The 18,189-nt window shown below is 43.9% G+C and overlaps 1 protein-coding gene across 1 annotated transcript in view; it reads left to right on the top strand.

Annotated features, from left to right (window-relative positions):
* Positions 1–17,420, top strand: part of TCP11L2 (t-complex 11 like 2) — a 43,111-nt gene extending 25,691 nt beyond the window's left edge. Inside the window, exons 4-10 of the mRNA XM_077265581.1 lie at positions 8,568–8,688; positions 10,044–10,264; positions 13,702–13,838; positions 14,521–14,702; positions 14,796–14,968; positions 15,099–15,271; positions 16,228–17,420. Coding sequence (XP_077121696.1) covers positions 8,568–8,688; positions 10,044–10,264; positions 13,702–13,838; positions 14,521–14,702; positions 14,796–14,968; positions 15,099–15,271; positions 16,228–16,460 — 1,240 coding nt within the window. The 3' untranslated portion in view covers positions 16,461–17,420. The remainder of the gene's footprint in view (positions 1–8,567; positions 8,689–10,043; positions 10,265–13,701; positions 13,839–14,520; positions 14,703–14,795; positions 14,969–15,098; positions 15,272–16,227) is intronic.
* The last annotated feature ends 769 nt before the right edge of the window (positions 17,421–18,189 follow it).

Here is an 18,189-nt window from a genome sequence, read left to right as displayed (position 1 = left end):
AACAATGCAATATACATCATAATGAACATTCAAGACAGTAAGGGTTAATATGCAAGAAACAAAGTGCTTAGGGCTTAATACATATACAGTACAGACCAAAAGTTTGGATACACCTTCTCATTTAAAGATTTTTCTGTATTTTCGTGACTATGAAAATTGTACATTCACACTGAAGGCATCAAAACTATGAATTACCACATGTGGAATTATATACTTAATTTCACACTTTTTTGTTATGTCTTATATTCTAGGTTCTTCAAAGTAGCCTCCTTTTGCTTTGATGACTGCTTTGCACACTCTTGGCATTCTCTTGATGAGCTTCAAGAGGTAGTCACCGGGAACGGTTTTCAATTCACAGGTGTGCCCTGTCAGGTTTAATAAGTGGGATTTCTTGCCTTATAAATGGGGTTGGGATCATCAGTTGTGTTGTGCAGAAGTCTGGTGGATACACAGCTGATAGTCCTACTGAATAGACTGTTAACTGCTTTTTTTCTTACCATAATACAAATTCTAAATAAAGAAAAACGAGTGGCCATCATTACTTTAAGAAATGAACGTCAGTCAGTCCAAAAAATTGGGAAAACTTTGAAATTGTCCCCAAGTGCAGTGGCAAAAACCATCAAGCGCTACAAAGAAACTGGCTCACATGAGGACCGCCCCAGGAAAGGAAGACCACGAGTCACCTCTGCTTCTGAGGATATGTTTATCCTAGTCACCAGCCTCAGAAATCGCAGGTTAACAGCAGCTCAGATTAGAGACCAGGTCAATGCCACACAGAGTTCTAGCAGCAGACACATCTCTACAACAACTGTTAAGAGGAGACTTTGTGCAGCAGGCCTTCATGGTAAAATAGCTCCTAGGAAACCACTGCTAAGGACAGGCAACAAGCAGAAGAGACTTGTTTGGGCTAAAGAACACAAGGAATGGACATTAGACCAGTGGAAACCTGTGCTTTGGTCTGAGTCCAAATTTGAGCTCAATCACCGTGTCTTTGTGCGACGCAGAAAAGGTGAACGGATGGACTCTACATGCCTGGTTCCCACCGTGAAGCATGGAGGAGGTGTGATGGTGTGGGGGTGCTTTGCTGGTGACACTGTTGGGGATTTATTCAAAATTGAAGCCATACTGAACTAGCATGGCTACCACAGCATCTTGCAGCGGCATGCTATTCCTTCCGGCTTGCGTTTAGTTGGACCATCATTTATTTTTCAACAGGACAATGACCCCAAACACACCTCCAGGCTGTGTAAGGGCTATTTGACCAAGAAGGAGAGTGATGGGATGCTACGCCAGATGACCTGGCCTCCAGTCTCCAGACCTGAACCCAATCGAGATGGTTTGGGGTGAGCTGGACCGCAGAGTGAAGGCAAAAGGGCCAACAAGTGCTACTGCTAAGCATCACTGGGAACTCCTTCAAGATTGTTGGAAGACCATTCCCGGTGACTATGTAAGACAAAATTTCAGTTGTTTCACACTTTTTTGTTAAGTATATCATTCCACATGTGTTAATTCATAGTTTTGATACCTTCAGTGTGAATGTACAATTTTCATAGTCATGAAAATACAGAAAAATCTTTAAATGAGGTGTGTCCAAACTTTTGGTCTGTACTGTACATTATGCTTGAGACCTAGTGTGATTAGAATGCAGCATATTTTTCCACCATCAATAACAGGTAGTTACTAGTTTACAGGCTCTGTGTATAAACCCCTATAAATGGAGTGATTCTTAATATAACCTCTGCACAGTGTATGTTTGTATGTGTTGCTATCTCCTTTTTTTTTTTAATTGTCTTTTTTTTTTTTTTTTAAATAATTGTTAAATAAAAATCAATACTTTTTAGACACTATTTTGGGTTTGGAGGATCCCCTCTTTTTTTTTTTTTTTTTCTTTATCGGTTCGCAGTCTTTCACGGTCCTCTGTGTTACTATTTAGAGCCCAATAGGCTCTTCATTCAGAAAATGTAACACTATTGTCATCCATGTGTCCGTATTTTACATCCGTGTTACTTCTGTTTTAATACATCAATATTCTATAGTGTAGATTATCAAATAGTTTCCTATGCAATACATAAGTTCAATGTAGGATCTGATCTATTAGTATTTTTTTTTTTTTCTTTTTCACACATACAGCTCTAGATAGAATTTTCAGTTCTGCTCATGATTGGCGAATGGTTCTTCTTCTCTTCAGATAAAAGATCCAATGCTGTTCTTCATATTAATTTTAATGGCTTCTATGCTATGCCACACAGATGATGTGCATGGATAGATCTGTATGCTCAAATGCAGTAAAAGACCATTTGAAAATGTAAATGTGTGATCAACCATCTGAAGTTTGACAGAGCTTTCTAGAATATTTAAATAATATCTTAGCCTAACTCTTCTGCTCTCTTTGGGCAACAATGGTTATGCAATTATCTGCTGCGGAATAGCTCCCAAAAAGTGGATGGTGAAAACTGTTTCCCCCACTGTGGGATATTATTTTTAGTGATAAGGCAACTACTTGTGTTGGCTACTTGTTCCCTTCACCCATGACAGCACAACTGAGAGAGTGATCCGCCCAGCCAGGACAGGAAACCTACTGAAATAAGAGGGTGGTACATCTACCCCGCTTCAGTTGGGTTTCCTGTCTTGACGGGAACCCTCATGCTGAGACCGGGCGGGTTGAGGATTGTTATTTTTATTCCTACTAACCCATTCCTGTCCCAGCACTGGAAGAACAGACACATGACTGTATGCCGGCCTTCAGGTGCTGGAGGCGCCATCCAGGGGGCCTTGGCGGGCGTGGGCCGGCACAGATGTGGGTCGTGTCAGCACTTCTGGATCCGCCGCTCTGCTCTCCCTCCTTTGTCTTCCGGCCACAGCTCCGTAGTGAGCCTGGCTTCCGGGGGGTGCTCTGCTGGTGTCACGGGCAAGGCACGCTGGGAATGGGCGTGCCCGAGTTACGTGGGAGGGGGTGTGCTGGGCGAATAAGCCGGATGGGGCATGTGGAGACTTGGCGTGTCCTGGTGGGGGCGATGGAGGGGGGAGAAGCATCGTTTCCGGACCGGAGGAGGCAGGAAGCGCTGTGGATTCCTTATAACATGAGTGACCACAGAAGAGGTGCTTATGTTCAAAGCTAGCCATCATGGAGGATCTGGGAGGACAACTGCAGCAGCAGTCCCCACTATCAGTGCCTGGTCACCAGCTAGGACGCACTAAGAGGAGCAGCCGCTCAAGTGGCAGCTGTCCCTGTCAGAGGTCGCAGGACTACTTGATATCCAGGAAGGACGTCATACGTACCCCCTGATCAGCCTCCGAATCCGGTACCCTTGATATGACAGCAAGTGGTGAGTGATCTACGAGAATGTCACCTTTTGTTAATAAGGGCCATGTCTTGCTTAAATAACTAGGGTCCTCGGAAGGCTAACACCAAAAAGAACAAAGAATGTACCCTTTGAAGGACCCCGTTGGCAGTTCATTGGCAGAAAATTCTCTGCTCTGACTGCATCCAAAAAACTATACTGGATGAGACCCCTGACTTTGCCACAATCCTTAGGTCCATGATCAGGGCTGAGGTGCAGGGTTCCCTAAAAACCCTGTTAAAGGGGAACAGAGGAGCTTAGGGGGTCATTATGGAATCCGAGACCTCTCCCAGTCTGTTGGAGAATACCATAGTGAATCCCTGTTGTCCTGCTCCTCCTCGGACAGTGATATAGGTGGCCTACCTTGCTTTCTGGCTGATGATGCGGATAGGTTAGTTAGGGCAATCAAGTTTAACAATGGGCCTAAAGGAGGAGAAAGCACCTAGATCCCTAGAGGATACAATGTTTGGGGGTCTAGAGGAAAGGAGGATGAGTACCTTTCCTGTTAATTCCAGGATACTAGCGCCCATAGAGTGGAAGAAGCCGAAAAGATCTGTTAACCTGCTCTAATCTTCAAAGAGAAGATACCCCTTTTGAGGAGAGACTTGGAGAGTTGGGCTGAAATCCCTAAAATCAGCGGTGCTATTGCAAAATCCTCTAAGAGGTGGGCCCTTCCCTTTTTGAGGATTCCGGTGCACTTAGAGACCCATTAGATAAAAAAAACTAATGGGTTCCTGTGGCACACCTGGGAGGCAGCCGCAGGGAGTCTGAAGCCAGCAATAGCTGGGACTTGTACTGCCTACTCCCTTATGATCTGGCTGCAACAAATGGAGGAGCCGCTTTAGAGCAGGGTCACGAGAGATGAGATCTTCGCCAATGTGACTCTGCTAGAAAGGCTGCTGCTCCTTGCAACAGACACCTCAGCAGACTGAGGTTAGCAGCTAGGTCGGCGAGCCTATCCAATGTGGCCAGACAGGCCTAATAGCTGAAGGGGTGTCCAGGAGACCTGCCTTAAAAAAAATAAAATAAATAAAAATAAAAAAATACTCTGCTCCATCCCATGTGATGGCCGGTTTCTCGTTGGACAGAAACTAGAAGACGTTTTGGAGAAGACAGGCTACAAAAATAAGGGATTACCTTGTTTCCCTGCTGAAGCTAGGAAGCCTTCCTTTCGGAGGAGGAAGTTTAATAGGGGACGTTCTCCAGGAGAAAGAAAGAGGTGGGAGTTCAAGGATAGAAAGGAGCTGGGGATATATGTTCAGGGGACCCTCTACGTCTTCCAAGAAGCCCTCCCAATGACGTCTGATCAGCGGTAGGTGGAAAGTTCTCTCTCTTTCTCCCTGCCTGGGTGAACATCTTCCCCCAGTCACTGGATCTTAGGTATCAAGGACAGTCTGAAAATAGACTTTGTCCATCCACCTCGCCAGACCTTTGTTTTAACACACCGCAGGAAATCACCAGGAGAACAGCTGGCCCTGGAGGCAGAAATCTTGGGACTCTTACAAAAGCGCGTTCGCGTTCTTTGCAAAGTCTCGGTGGAAGAGATGGGAAGGGGATTTTATTCCCCCCCCCCTTTTTTGATAAAGATGCCGGATGGTTCTCTAAGAACTATTATCAACCTGAGGAAGCTCATCCGATGGATTGTGAATTGTTCCTTCAAGATGGAGTGAGTAAGGACAGCTATTAGGCTGTTTTTTTTTTCAGAATTGTTTCATGGCGGTCATCGATTTTGAAGGATGCCTATTATCACATCCCAATCCATTGGGACCATCAAAAATTCCAGAGGTGGCTAAATATGTCCAGGGATGGGTCAGGCATTACCAGTATACAGCCCTTCCATTCGGACTGTCAATAGCTCCGAGAGTATTTACCAAGGTAATATCGAAGGTGATGGCCTACCTTTTGTTCTCGATACACTAAGGAAGTCATCCAGGTACAGGATGATAATAAAGTCAGAAGATCATCGTGCAGAACAGCTGAGGGAGGCAACAGTGGTCCTAGAAGAGCTGGGCTGAATGGTAAATACTCTCAAATTGAGACTAAAACCAGAGAGGATACAGTCCTTCATGGGGTTGGTCTTGGACTCCGAGCACCAGATCTGTCTCCTACCAGAGGACAAAATAATGGCCCTGGCGATGTCAGCGATAGATCAGTCAAGAATGACACGAAGAGAAGCAATGTCCTTGCTAGGATCCCTAACATCTTGTATCCCGGCTGGAAAATGGGCCCAATTTCACCTAAGGCAGCTACAGTTGGAGGTCCTGTCTGCAGAAGTCATCAGAAGGGCATTTAGAGGGAAAGTTACATCTTTCTTCTGCAATAAGGGAATCCCTGTCTTGGTGGACAGTAAAAATACATTTGTCATCAGGGGTCCAGTGGATAAGACCAGTGGAGAACGTTATCAAGACAGATGCGAGCAATACTGGATGGGGCTCACATCTGAACTAAGACCTTAGGGGATCTGGTCTCCTCTAGAGAGGGGTCAGGATTTGAACTTGAAAGACCTGTGGGCTGTGGAAAGAGTCTTGAGACACTTTCTCCCCTTCCTCCAGGGTCGCTATGTCCGAGTCATGTTGGAAAATCGAGAAGTCGTGGCTTATATCAACCACCAGGGGGAAACTAGGTCCCATACTCTATTGATGGCAGCAGACTACTTCAGGAGGATCAGGCGAGGGTGATTCTCGTTGCTCCCTTCTGGCCGAAAAGACCATGGTTTTCCCTTCTAAGGGCTCATTTCCACTTGCGAGGAAAACGGACGAGTGCAATCCGATAAAAAATCGGATTGCACTCGGACCAATGTTATTCAATAGGTGTCTTTTCATTTGCGATTTTTTTTTTTTTTTTCTCAGCCGAAATCTGACTGAGAAAAAAATCACAGCATGCTGCGATTTGCTGCGAGTCTCGGACGAGACTCGCCAATGCAAGTCAATGGGTGCGTGAAAAAAAACGCATGGAATACGGACCATCCGTATTCCGTCCGTTTTTTATGGATACATTACCATTCTGTGGCATATAACACTGTAAATGGTCCTGTAAATGACTGTATAAAAATAGTTGCAGAGAAAAAAAACGGATTGCATACGGATGTCATACGGATGTAAAACGGATGGTGCAATTTAAAAATCGCATTGCACTCGCATAACACTCGCATGACAATCACATACTCTACATCTGTTTTTTCGGTCCAGATTACGGACCGTTTTTTCTCTTGCAAGTGGAAATGAGCCCTAAGGCTAATGTCCGTGTCCGATCCAAGGATTCTACCAGAGATCTTGGACTTTCTTACCCAGGGGCCAGTTTGCCACTCTCAAGTGAAGGACTTCCATCTAGCAGCATGGGATTTGAGAGGGCATTACTGAGTTGGCAGGGGTTCTCACTAGGGCTAGTCTCCACCCTTTTGAAATGTAGGAAACCTATTAGGCCGGGGTCACACTTGTGAGTTCAATGCGAGAAACTCGGTTCAAGTCCCGCACTCGGGACTTGATGCAAGAGACTCGCGTGAGTTTCTCGCATTCAATTCGCAAGTGTGACCGTGGCCTTACATCAAGGATCTATGGTAGAACATGGAAGAGGTTCCTGGATTTTTTTTTTTTTAGAGCAGTCCTTAGAGGAGAGTCCCCGGTTGGGTCTATTCTAGAGTTTCTGCAGTCGGGATTGAAACTAGGGTTGGCAACTAACACTCTCTCTCATGGTGCAGGTATCAGCACTGGGTGCCTTGTATAATTGCAACCTAGCAACAAATAAATGGATGTCTGTTTATAAAATCCTGTAGTAGATCCAGACTGTTATAGTCCCAAAAACTCCTTCTTGGGGCCTGAACCTAGTTTTAGAGGCGCTAACTAACTAGTGACCCATTTGAGCTCTTAAAGGATTTATCTGCGAAGTTACACTTAAGATGTAATTAGTGACCCTAACATCAGCCCGCGGGGTGAGTAATATACAGGCCCTGTCCATATGTCGTCCCCCCCCCCCACGCGCACACACACACGCACGTACAACAACAGAGTTGTTCTAAGGCTGGACCCGGCATATCTCCCCAAGGTGGTTCTTAAATTCCATAGGAGCTAAGCGATTACCTTGCCCTCCTTTTGTAATAACCCTAAAAATCCAGGGGAAGAAAAATTCCATACCTTGTTAGAGTATACAGTATGTCCATGACCAGTCAGTGGAGAAAGGACCAGTTCCTATTTGTAGCCTTTCAGGGTAGCAGAAAGGTATTTGGTGTCTAAGAGTACCATTGCCAGATGGGTCAGGGAGGCCATTAGTTTATCTTACACTACAAGTGCTGCTCCGGTTCCTGAAGGCAGGAGGCTCACTCCACCAGAGCTGTGGCTACATCCTAGGCAGTAAAGACGGAGGTATAAATTGATCAGATCAATAAGGCCACTACCTGGTCCTCACCATCTACTTTTTTGAAGCACTACAGACTGAATCGGTCCTCCTCTGCTGACTTGACCTTTGGTAGAAGGGTGCTGCAAGCGGTGGTCCCTCCATAAGGTGTTTAATTTCTCCAAAAATCTCTCAGGTATGCTGTCATGGGTGAAGGGAAAACACCAAGGTTACTTACTAGTAGCCAGTTTTTCCGGAACCCATGACAGCCCCCGTATATCCCCCCCTCCTTCTAACCTTTTGAGTGTGCACTGCAGTTTGGGTGTTTTTGTTTTGGGGTTTTTTTTTTGTTTTTTAATATGGTGTTGTGTGTAAATTCAACAGGAGGTCCTCTTTTCTGTAACCCACCTGAGGCGGGGGAGAGGTACCGCCCTTTTTATTTCAATAGGTTTACTGCCCTGGCTGGGCTGATCCATCTCTCAGGTGTACTGTCATGGGTTCTGGAAAAAATGGCTACCGGTAAGTAACCATATTGTTTTTCTAAGTTTATAATTAAAAAAAAAAAAAAGCAGCAAATGATTTATCCATCCATGATTGATACAACCAACACACCTGTCCCAAAATGCCCCCCTTATTTTTTATTTTTTCCTTTTTTTGTAAGCTTACTGGGTGGTTTGAAAACCAATTTGGGGATATACAACTGCTTTCCAGCCACTGGGGAAATGTCGCACTTGCTTCTATTACAATACATTGCAAGCTGCCATACGCCATTCAGTACGTCTGGCATCTGCTTCTCATGTAATACATGCAAGCTGCAGAAATGAAACAAAGCTTTTCAATTGAAACCATTTATGCAAAATGCATATATGACCCTTTACAATTATGCTTATCTTTCAGCTTGGAAGAAAGAGTAAAGCAGATTGTCCACAAAGCTTTCTGGGATTGCCTAGAATCAGAACTTAAGGAGGATCCTCCCAAGTATGACCATGCCATCAAGCTGTTTGATGAAATAAGAGAGGTAAATAGGTTTAACTCCTTCCCGTGCCATGATGTACTATATCATGGAGCGGGAGTATGCTGTGGGCTTAGGAACTGATCCCTGTGCGCACACAGCAGGTGCCAGTTGTTATACAGCCAGCACATACCTCTAAGGCTATGTGCCCACGTTGTGGATTAGCGTTAGGAATTTCTGGTGCGGATTCTGCATCTCTTGGCAGAAAACGCAGCTGGGGATTTGTCGCGTTTTTTGCAGATTTTCAGCGTTTTTTTTACCCCTGCGGATTTCTATAATGGAAGGGTACAAAAACGCTGCAGATCCGCAAAAAAGAAGTGACATGCTACTTATTTTAATCCGCAGCGTTTCCGCACTGATTTTTCCGCACCGTCTGCATAGCATTTTTTTTTTCATTGGTTTACATTGTACTGTAAATCAATTGCAGATCTGCAGCGTTTCTGCACTGCAAAAAAACGCTGCGGATCCGCAGCAAATCCGCAATGTGTGCACATAGCCTAACAGCAGGAACCGGAGCTAGCACTGATTGCTGTTTTAGCCCCTTAATTGTCCGTCCATCTATGACAGTAACAATCGTGGTGCTGCAAGCATGGTGAGGGTCCATTCAGACACCTATTGGCCCTCCAGCTGCGTGATTGTGGGATGTCAATGGCTTGGCATGGCAGTTGGAGGAGGGGGTGGCCTGCTGAAGGCTACCATCTTGGTACACCTTCGAAACCCAGCCACAGGCTGGTTGTTTTTTTTTCTTCTTGCTTGTTTTTTGTTTGATCTCTTAAGTACTGCAATATAATCCCAAGTCCACGTTTCCTATAGGTGCAGAAAAATACAGCTAAAGAGAAAAACAAAACAAATCACACCCCTTTTCCCTCATAATTTTTTTACTTCATTGTTAAAAAAAAAAAGTTCATACAATCTTGCTGCATTCATTAAAGTCAGACCTATAAAAGCTATAACACTTATCCGATATGGTATATGCATTCAATAAAAATTGATCTGGAAAATAAACATTTTTTTTTTTTTTTTCCATTTTGGGTGCTACTTTTTTTTTTCTTTTTTTTTCCGACCAGTTAAATAATGAAATGTGTACAGCGTTGGTATCACTGTAATCATGCTGTCCTGAAGAACCATATTGCCAAGTAATTTTTACCACACAAAGAAAGCCGTAAATAATGTGTTTATTTATTTTTTTTCTCAACATGTCATTACATTTGGGTAAAAAAACACATTCCCTTACTGCATTTATATAGTAAAATTATCTGTCACGAAATAAAAAAACCCATTGAACAATGCCTGCATCCTGAAGGGGTTATGGGTGTATATGGAGATCTGTGTGCACAAATGTAGTAATGTCTGTATTGCAGATTCTACTTTCCTTCTTAACTCCTGGTACAAACAGACTTCGGACTCAAATCTGTGAGGTTCTAGACGTGGATCTAATAAGGCAACAGGCAGAACACCACGCTGTTGATATCCCGGAGCTTGGCAGTTATATCATCACCATAATGTCCAAGTTATGTGCCCCCGTGAGGGATGATGATGTGAAGAAGCTCAAGGCCAGTGGAGACATTGTACAAATGCTTAGGTTAGTGTATATTCTTAGATTTCCAACAACTGCAAATATTGTGTTTTTACGTCCCAAGAACCACCACTGACTTTGGAGAACACCATTTTTGACATTAAGACAGTCGCCCCACTGGTTTGATTCCGCAGAAGGTGCCATTCTGGTAGCTTTACTTGTCCCCTGTACTAGTTGGTATCCATTTTACCCGTTCTGTGGAGAATCTAGACATGACCCTGATTAGAATTTAGTTGGAAGTTGTCATCCCTGGTGTTCCTACAGATATGACTTGGTAGATTTATCATATCAAGGGATGGTTCCATTAGTATGTATGGCCATCATATGAATTCACACGATGTAGCATTCCATATCTGCCTGCAGTTTCCTTCGATGTTGATTGATAGAAGCATGAATTAGCTGCACACTGCAAACTGGCCTTCTATAACTGAAAGGGTTGTCTAGATAAGACGGACCCCTTTTGGGCGGCTGCAGTCCGGCAGGTACTCATAAGGGCTCGTTCAGATGTCCCTGATTTTTCATCAGTGTTTGTATGTCAAAACCATTAGTTGAACATACAGGGAAACTCTAATTGAAAGCTTGACGCCTGTTCTGTGTTTTGGAGACGCTCCTGGCTTTGGCATACTAATACTGAGGAGAAATCACTGACGTCTGAATGAGCCCTAGCTCTGTGCTCTATGTAGTTGCAGTCTTGATGCTAAAGATTGTCCAGGATTAGAAAAACATGGCTTCTTTCTTTTACCTGTTTCACACCTGCCCACAGTTTGTGTTCAGAAACCATTTCTACAAGCTATGTATGGTATTGCAGTGCTGCTTGATTCACCTAAAAGGGGGTCTGTCAGTTCAGAACGACTGTCTAAACCAGTGTTTCCCAAACTCCTGTCCTCCCGGACCCCAACAGGTCATGTTTTCAGGATTTCCTTAGTATTGCACAGGTGATGGAAGTATTAGTAGTTCTCCCACTTGTGCAGCACTATGGAAATCCTGAAAACATGACCTGTTGGGAGCCGTGAGGACTGGAGTTTGGGAAATACTGGTTTAAACCAAGTACAGGCACTCGGTGCACCCCTGGTGTGACCAAACATTTATGTGCACCTTCCCACCTGCTTGTTTTCCCTCTACCTCCCCCCTCCCCCCTTTTCTTTGACCGTTCTGGCTTTATAGATGGAAAACAAATAGGTGGAAAGGTGCATTAAAACGATCGGTCACACCAAGGGTGCACTGAGCGCCTGTACTTTGTTTGAACAGTCATTTTCTGCTGACGGATTTTCTCGAATAAAAGCTGAGCTCAATACAAGGCACTCCTTATGGACTTGTGCGGTGCGGTTTTTGGAAGAAACAAGCGATGTTTTTCTGATACAGGATAGTCCCTTTTTATTAATTAAAATTAGAACAAAAGTCTTGCGTAAAAGTAAAGGCTGCATTGTGCACGCAAATACACAATTGCCTGGTGTTCAAAATTAATAAATAAAACAAAGAAAACCCTGACTTCACCTCTACTGCTTTTTAAATTTAGTGTATTTTGATGTGTGTAATGTTCTGGTAGGATCTAAGTACAAAAAGATAAAGAACGATCAGTGCATTTACCAAATAACTCGAGTTCCCTCCAGTGCTTCCAGTTGCAATGCTGATCCAGGGAAAGTGGGATAGCTTCTGGTCAGTGACTCCATGCATCTACAGGCGGAACTTTCCAGCTGCCTGAAGGTCAGATCTGGAAGCTTAAGTGCAGTTATTAATAGTGCTGCACTCGTCACTTTATAAAAAGAGTGCCAGAAGGGCTTGTATGGTATTCCTGTCTGTGAGGTGCAAGTTCTCTGGCTGTTTCTCTCTCTCTATAATTGACGAGTATTTTGTAACATTTATCTTTACAACGTTCACAGTTTTAAAGGGACAGAAATTGGAATTATTTACTGCTAGAATTAAAGGGATTGTCCTTTCAAGAAATTTATGGCCATATTCTCAATTGTTTGTAATAAAAAAACAAGAGTCCTACTTTGGGTCCGACGCTATGTCTTTGGCTACAGCAGTGATATCTCATCGGCACCACTGCAGGCAATCACTGAGCTCAGCGGTTTGTGACATCTACACTGGCAGAGCCGCTGAGCTCAGTGATTGGTTGCAGCAGAATCAACATCTGGCACAAGCTACAGCCACACAACAAAGACTGGGACCGTGGTGGAGACATAGCACTGGACCCCGGGTGGATAATCGCGCACTCGTGTACATAACTGAGCCGATAGACAAAAGGTTCTTGAAATAGGACAACCACTTTTCTTCTTTCACAAATCTGTTATGGCTGATCCTATAATACAGCATGGCGGAGGGGGATCAGATCACCCAAACGTAATCCTGTTGTTGTTCAGGCCTGACATGGCGCCATTATAACATTAGATATATTCATGTTAATACTAGCGAGGCCTGTAATTCTTTTGAGAGGTTCTAAAAGTATATCTTGGGCCTTGACTTCTTTCATCATCCATTTACAGACATGAAGAAAGGTAAAAACCTAGCGGTAGATACTCTACACATTGTCCTCCCTCTGAACTGAAGGCACAGATACCATTTCTACAAGACAGGCTAGTTGTAGTGATTTGTAAAGGTCTAGGTGGTATTCTTTCCTCCTTGAGGTGAGGGCCAAGCTAGCATACTGACTTATGGGTTCGCCAGTGCTGCCTGGGAGCAGGGTGTATAAATTGCTTGGCCTAAGTCTCCCTACGCCAGCCTGACTCTCTCCAAAGAGGAAATCTGTACCTCCCATAGACCTACGTCAGACCATTCATCCAGCAAACGAGTATCTTCCTGTGGAGTGCCGAGTGGCAACAACCCTGAAGCCGCTGTCTGAAGGTGGCTACGTCATAAGTTAAAAAGACAGGTTTAACTTCATGGATCTTTCCTGATCAATTATACATTGTCTATCGCTAGATTCTCACTTGCGAGAGCATCTGATCACACTACGATGACACTCGACTCTGCCGAATGTCATTAGAATAATCTGCCCGATTTTCTCTTACGAGAGGGAATTCATGCCCATCTGACTGCAGCCTTAGGGTGGCTAACTCCTTTAGGTAGCTTTAAACAGCCAGCTTTCTTATTCTTGGAGAAAGGCTAATTTACATAGGCCTCTCTAAAGGATTCGGGCTCCCATACACATTAGACTAAAGTTGTCCCCACCTGTAGATATCTGCGGTGATCAGCCGGCAGTCTAGTGTGTATGGGAGGTGACAGATGTAGTGAGGGACAAGGAGGATCTGACCAGGTGGATTTCTAATGTCCTACCCTTCTATTCTCCAGGAGATGAGCTGGTGCCAGAGCAGTGTACCTGGCTTTCCAAGAGTCATCAAATCCGGCGCAATCAAGACCAGGACTCGTTCTTGGTGTCAGAAGATTGTATTTGTCCTGTTCCATTTGCCCATTTTATTTCTTCCCTTCTTTCACTTTTCCAGGGATGTCTTCCATGTACTGGACCTCATGAAAATGGATATGGTGAATTATACTATCCACAACATTAGACCACAGCTTCAACGGCAGTTGGCAGAATACGAGCGAGTAAAGTTCCAGGAAATACTTGAAAAATCACCTGGTTTGTATGAGCCTAATGCTGGTTTGCTTGTATTATTGATCCGAAAAGGTGTTAGCCACTTTATTGAACAGATGTGTTGGGGCCATGATTTTGGGCCACTTGGCTGCTGGTGGAGGAGCGTGTGACCATGACCAGATCAGTCCATCAGCCTCCTCCCGTTAAAAACGCCATGCATGGGGAACCTATTTTTCCATTGGAGGGACTGCTGGCAAGATCTCGTCACCTGCTCCTCCACCAGCAGCCATTTTATAGAAAAGAAGAACTCCGTGAGAGGCTGCATTTCGAAGTATGAGGAGAGCCTGCAATCTTCATATATTACAAAATGCCACAAAACGCTGTCCGCAGCACATTTGTAAAAATAAAGATCACGTGGCCAACCCCTTTTTAAGAGTCATCTGCTTTTAAAAGCCACTTTTTTAGACTTGTGGACTCACTTAATCTATTAGAGGTCCATAAAAATGAATGAATATGAAAATCAATATTTATTAGTCAGTTTACTGCAGAATATTGTATTATGACATTTCCTTTTGTCTTCAATGTCAGATTGTGCAGTAGCAGTTCTGTATTGCATCCTAGATCAGTTTGCTGCTGGAGGTACTACTACTTGGTAGAGAGCAGCTATATAGTTGGGTGCTACGGTATAGGGACCATAGAACTTAATCTGAATATATCTTAATTGTAGATTCACTGAATCAGACCACCAAATGGATAGAGCAGGCTCTTAAAGATGCAGTAGAGGCAAAAGCTAAGGAGAGCACATCTGGTGGAAATGGCGCATCTGTGGACAACCTGAGCCCAACCTTGGTGCTAAACAGTGGTTTTGTTAAACTTCTGCATATGGACTACGACAGTGTTGTGCCAGAGGTAGGTGGTAATTACGGAGTCCACTATTAAGGCCTACCATTTCTACAAGTCTACAGACTGGGGTCAGCATATTGGCTTTCTCCTCCTTTCCAGACCGTCATTACAGATGACCTGCGTATTGTGGACCTAAAGAACAAGCTGCATGAAGTGAAGCTTGTAGCTTGTGTGTGTCTTATTAGCCAGAATGCCCTGGGTCCTGTAAGCACTACTGGATTTATTGAACAAGTCAAAGAAATCGCAGCCATTCTCCTTCAAGGTCTGAACAAGTAAGTGTCATATTATAACCTTCCATCATACTAATGGTAATCTTTTTTTATCCATTTCATTAATGTAAAATTGTGTTAAAAATAAAAAATTCCATCCTTCATCCCCCCCAACCTTCTCAATGTTTTTTAGAAATTTTAACTTAAAGGAGGCTCTTACTGCACTGAGTACCAAAATATCGTACGAGATGAACAAATCGCTGACAGACAGAGGGTTACCTGCACTTGGCATTGAGGCGAACAGTATCCTGGAAGGACAGATCTGCAGCCTGATGGAGAAAAATCACCCGATCTACAACCTAATTGGTAGGTATAACACAATGCCTACAGGCAGGCAGGAAGGCAGCACTCTTCAGCTGAATGTTCTTGCGTTGTTTCATTGTGTATCTAACTCTCCTTTACAGGGCTCAACGGTGGTGTTGCTAAAGTTAAGGTTTCGTGGAAGATAAATTGGTCTGAATAAAAGGAGCAGAAAACCCCCTTTAATATATTGTTAGTTTTTGTAATTCTCCCTCCTAAGAGGGCGATTCTGAGCTTATTGCAGATGATTTGCGCTGCCCGAGCTATGTATGTATAGAATGAAGTCTTCTGCCTGTCATCTTTAGTTTTCCTCGATCCCTTAGACTTGGGGTATCTCTTGGCACATCATTATCCCTATTGATATAGTATCTATCTCTACCTTTTCTTATCAAATAATGTGACACATCAGAAGTTGGAAGAGCAGGTTTTAACCATTAAATTTGGTAAACTTTTGTACGGAAACTGCTAGTTCGAAAAGTAGTTAAACAAGCTGTGTTATATAGCTGCTTGGCTCTGTTGAAGTAGATGTAGCTGAACTGCAGTACCACACACAACCTGCTAGCAGATGTGGCACTGTGTTTGGAGAGTGCAGTCATATTTTCACTAATCTTAAACAACTGATACTGACCAGTGTTGAGCGAACGTGCTCGGATAACGTCTTACCCGACCACGCTCTGGCGCTATCTGGGCATGCTTGTTGTATATTATGTTTGAGTCCCTGCGGCTACTTGATTTGCGGCTGTTAGACTGCCTCAACACGTGGGGATTCCCTAACAGCTGCAAATCATGCAGCCGCAGGGACTCGAACATAATAAATGAGCATGCCCAGATGCTCGGATAACACTCGAGCATGGTCGGATAAGACTAATACTGACCAATAGTCAAGTACCCCTAAAAGCAATAAGAAGGGGTTTAAGATTTGTTCAGTCCACTCTTATAACTTATTTAAAATTCTTTTTCAGAAAAACGGATCCAAGAGTACTTGACCACATTCCTCTGCCTTCCTCAGCCATACAAACAAGTTCCTGTACTTCCCGGAGGTCTTACACCAGTCCATAAAGAAATGGAGTTCATCGGATTTCAGTATGCAAACATTGTCAATTTCAACAAGCAAGTGTATGGACCTTTCTATGCCAACATCTTCCGGAAGCTGCTTTTCAGTCAACCACAAGGAGACAAAGCAGTGGCACAGTAGTGGATAAGATGGCCATTAAAGGGGTTGTTCGGTGTGAATTGATAAGTCTGCGGTCACACTGTGTGACTGCAGACTTGTGAATCCCCCCCAGCGCACGCAGTGTATTATGCAAGGATTTGATGATCTGAGCTGGGACCAGAGGGCATGTATGAGTTATACATACTCCCGGGCAGAGCCTGTCTAGTGGACGTGGCCTCACTCCATACAAGTGTATGGTGCGAGGCTGCACCTGCTAGACTGGTTCTGCCCAGGAGTATGCATAACGCATACATGCCCTCCAGTCCTGGCTCACACCGGGAAATACTCAGTGCGTGCACTTGGGGGATTCATAAGTCGCAGACTTAAACTAAATTTTGACCGGACAACCCCTTTAAATAAGAGGCCTCCCCTCATGTACATAGTGGCTTCTTAATGGAAGATGAAGGATACTTTTGTAAAGAATTTTAACATGCATTATTCAGTAGAAACTACTGAATATTTAAAGTTTTATGTTTTTAAGGAAGGCGATGCCAGTATTTTTTTAGGCAAGTAAAAGGCTATTGGTTGAAGACCGTTTAAGGGAATAAAAAGGCCCTAGTTTGTGTCTGGGAGTTACATAATGGGTGACAAAGGGCAGGAAACGGTTATCCTAAAGCCCTCCAGTCTGGTTTTATAGACTTAGACCTGGATAACTGCCAGGATCGATCTCTTACAGACTTCTGTATATTACCGAGGCTCTAATGACTGTAACATTTGTCAATCTATAGGTGCCATTGTAACGTTGCCCACACTTGTACTTGGGCGTTTTGCATGTGTCCTATGATAGTGTTTGAGCTATGTCTTTAGTTTGTTTCTTGATAGGCTAGTAATGTCCTAATTGGGATTTTATATGCCGCGAGCTGAAATCTGAGCAGCTTTACAGAGGAGTAGTTCATGACTTTTTATATCCAGTTGCCTGCAAGCATTAGATTCCAGCTTCATACACTACATGAGACTGGTTTCTCTGTTCCTCTGAGGACAAGCTAGTAGAAGTAAAAATGGTGCTCCATAGTCCAGCAACTCGTGGGCTTGGTTCAGGAAGTGTCCTCCATCCATAAGGAGAAGTGCTCATCCTGACTGGCTATGACGGGACAGGCACAATGCTGTTCTAGGCATGTATGGGCCAATAAAAGCCAACCAGGGCCACTATGGCTGAATAAGAATAAAACCCTGGTCAAGAAGTCATGCGGATGAACTATATCTGCTCACATTTGCGTGCATGCTGTTTATTAGGACCATTGCTATGCGTTACAGGCGCCTTCTTCAGGTTCGTATTATTAATGCCGGAGTTCACGCTCTTCGTCACTGTCACTTCTTGACCCTTTGCTTTTATTTGAATTATATAGTAGTGTTTCTTCACCCCAGTGGAGGTCTATAAATGACACTTTAGGCTTATACATTAGCATGCAGGAAAGTAGATATATTACCGGTGGGAGCCATCTAATGCTGTTACCTCCTCATGGCAGTGGTGGCCGTCCACACAGACTAGCAACCGGTGTGATTCCAATCTAGCTTGGATCTGACTATACTCATGCAAAGAATACCGAACTTGTCTTACTTTCTTCTTCATGGTGTATTTCACTAAAGGGGGTTGTCCACTGCTGAGACCATCGCTTCTCAATCCCTTGTAAAATAATATCTATACCCTCCTCCGCCACCATTCCAGTAGTGTTTACGGGAGCGTGTGACTTAAATAATGTTACGTTAACCC

This window comes from Ranitomeya variabilis, chromosome 5 (genome assembly GCF_051348905.1).
Source record: "Ranitomeya variabilis isolate aRanVar5 chromosome 5, aRanVar5.hap1, whole genome shotgun sequence".
NCBI lineage: Eukaryota > Metazoa > Chordata > Amphibia > Anura > Dendrobatidae > Ranitomeya > Ranitomeya variabilis.
This window is presented reverse-complemented; position numbering and strand designations above follow the sequence as displayed.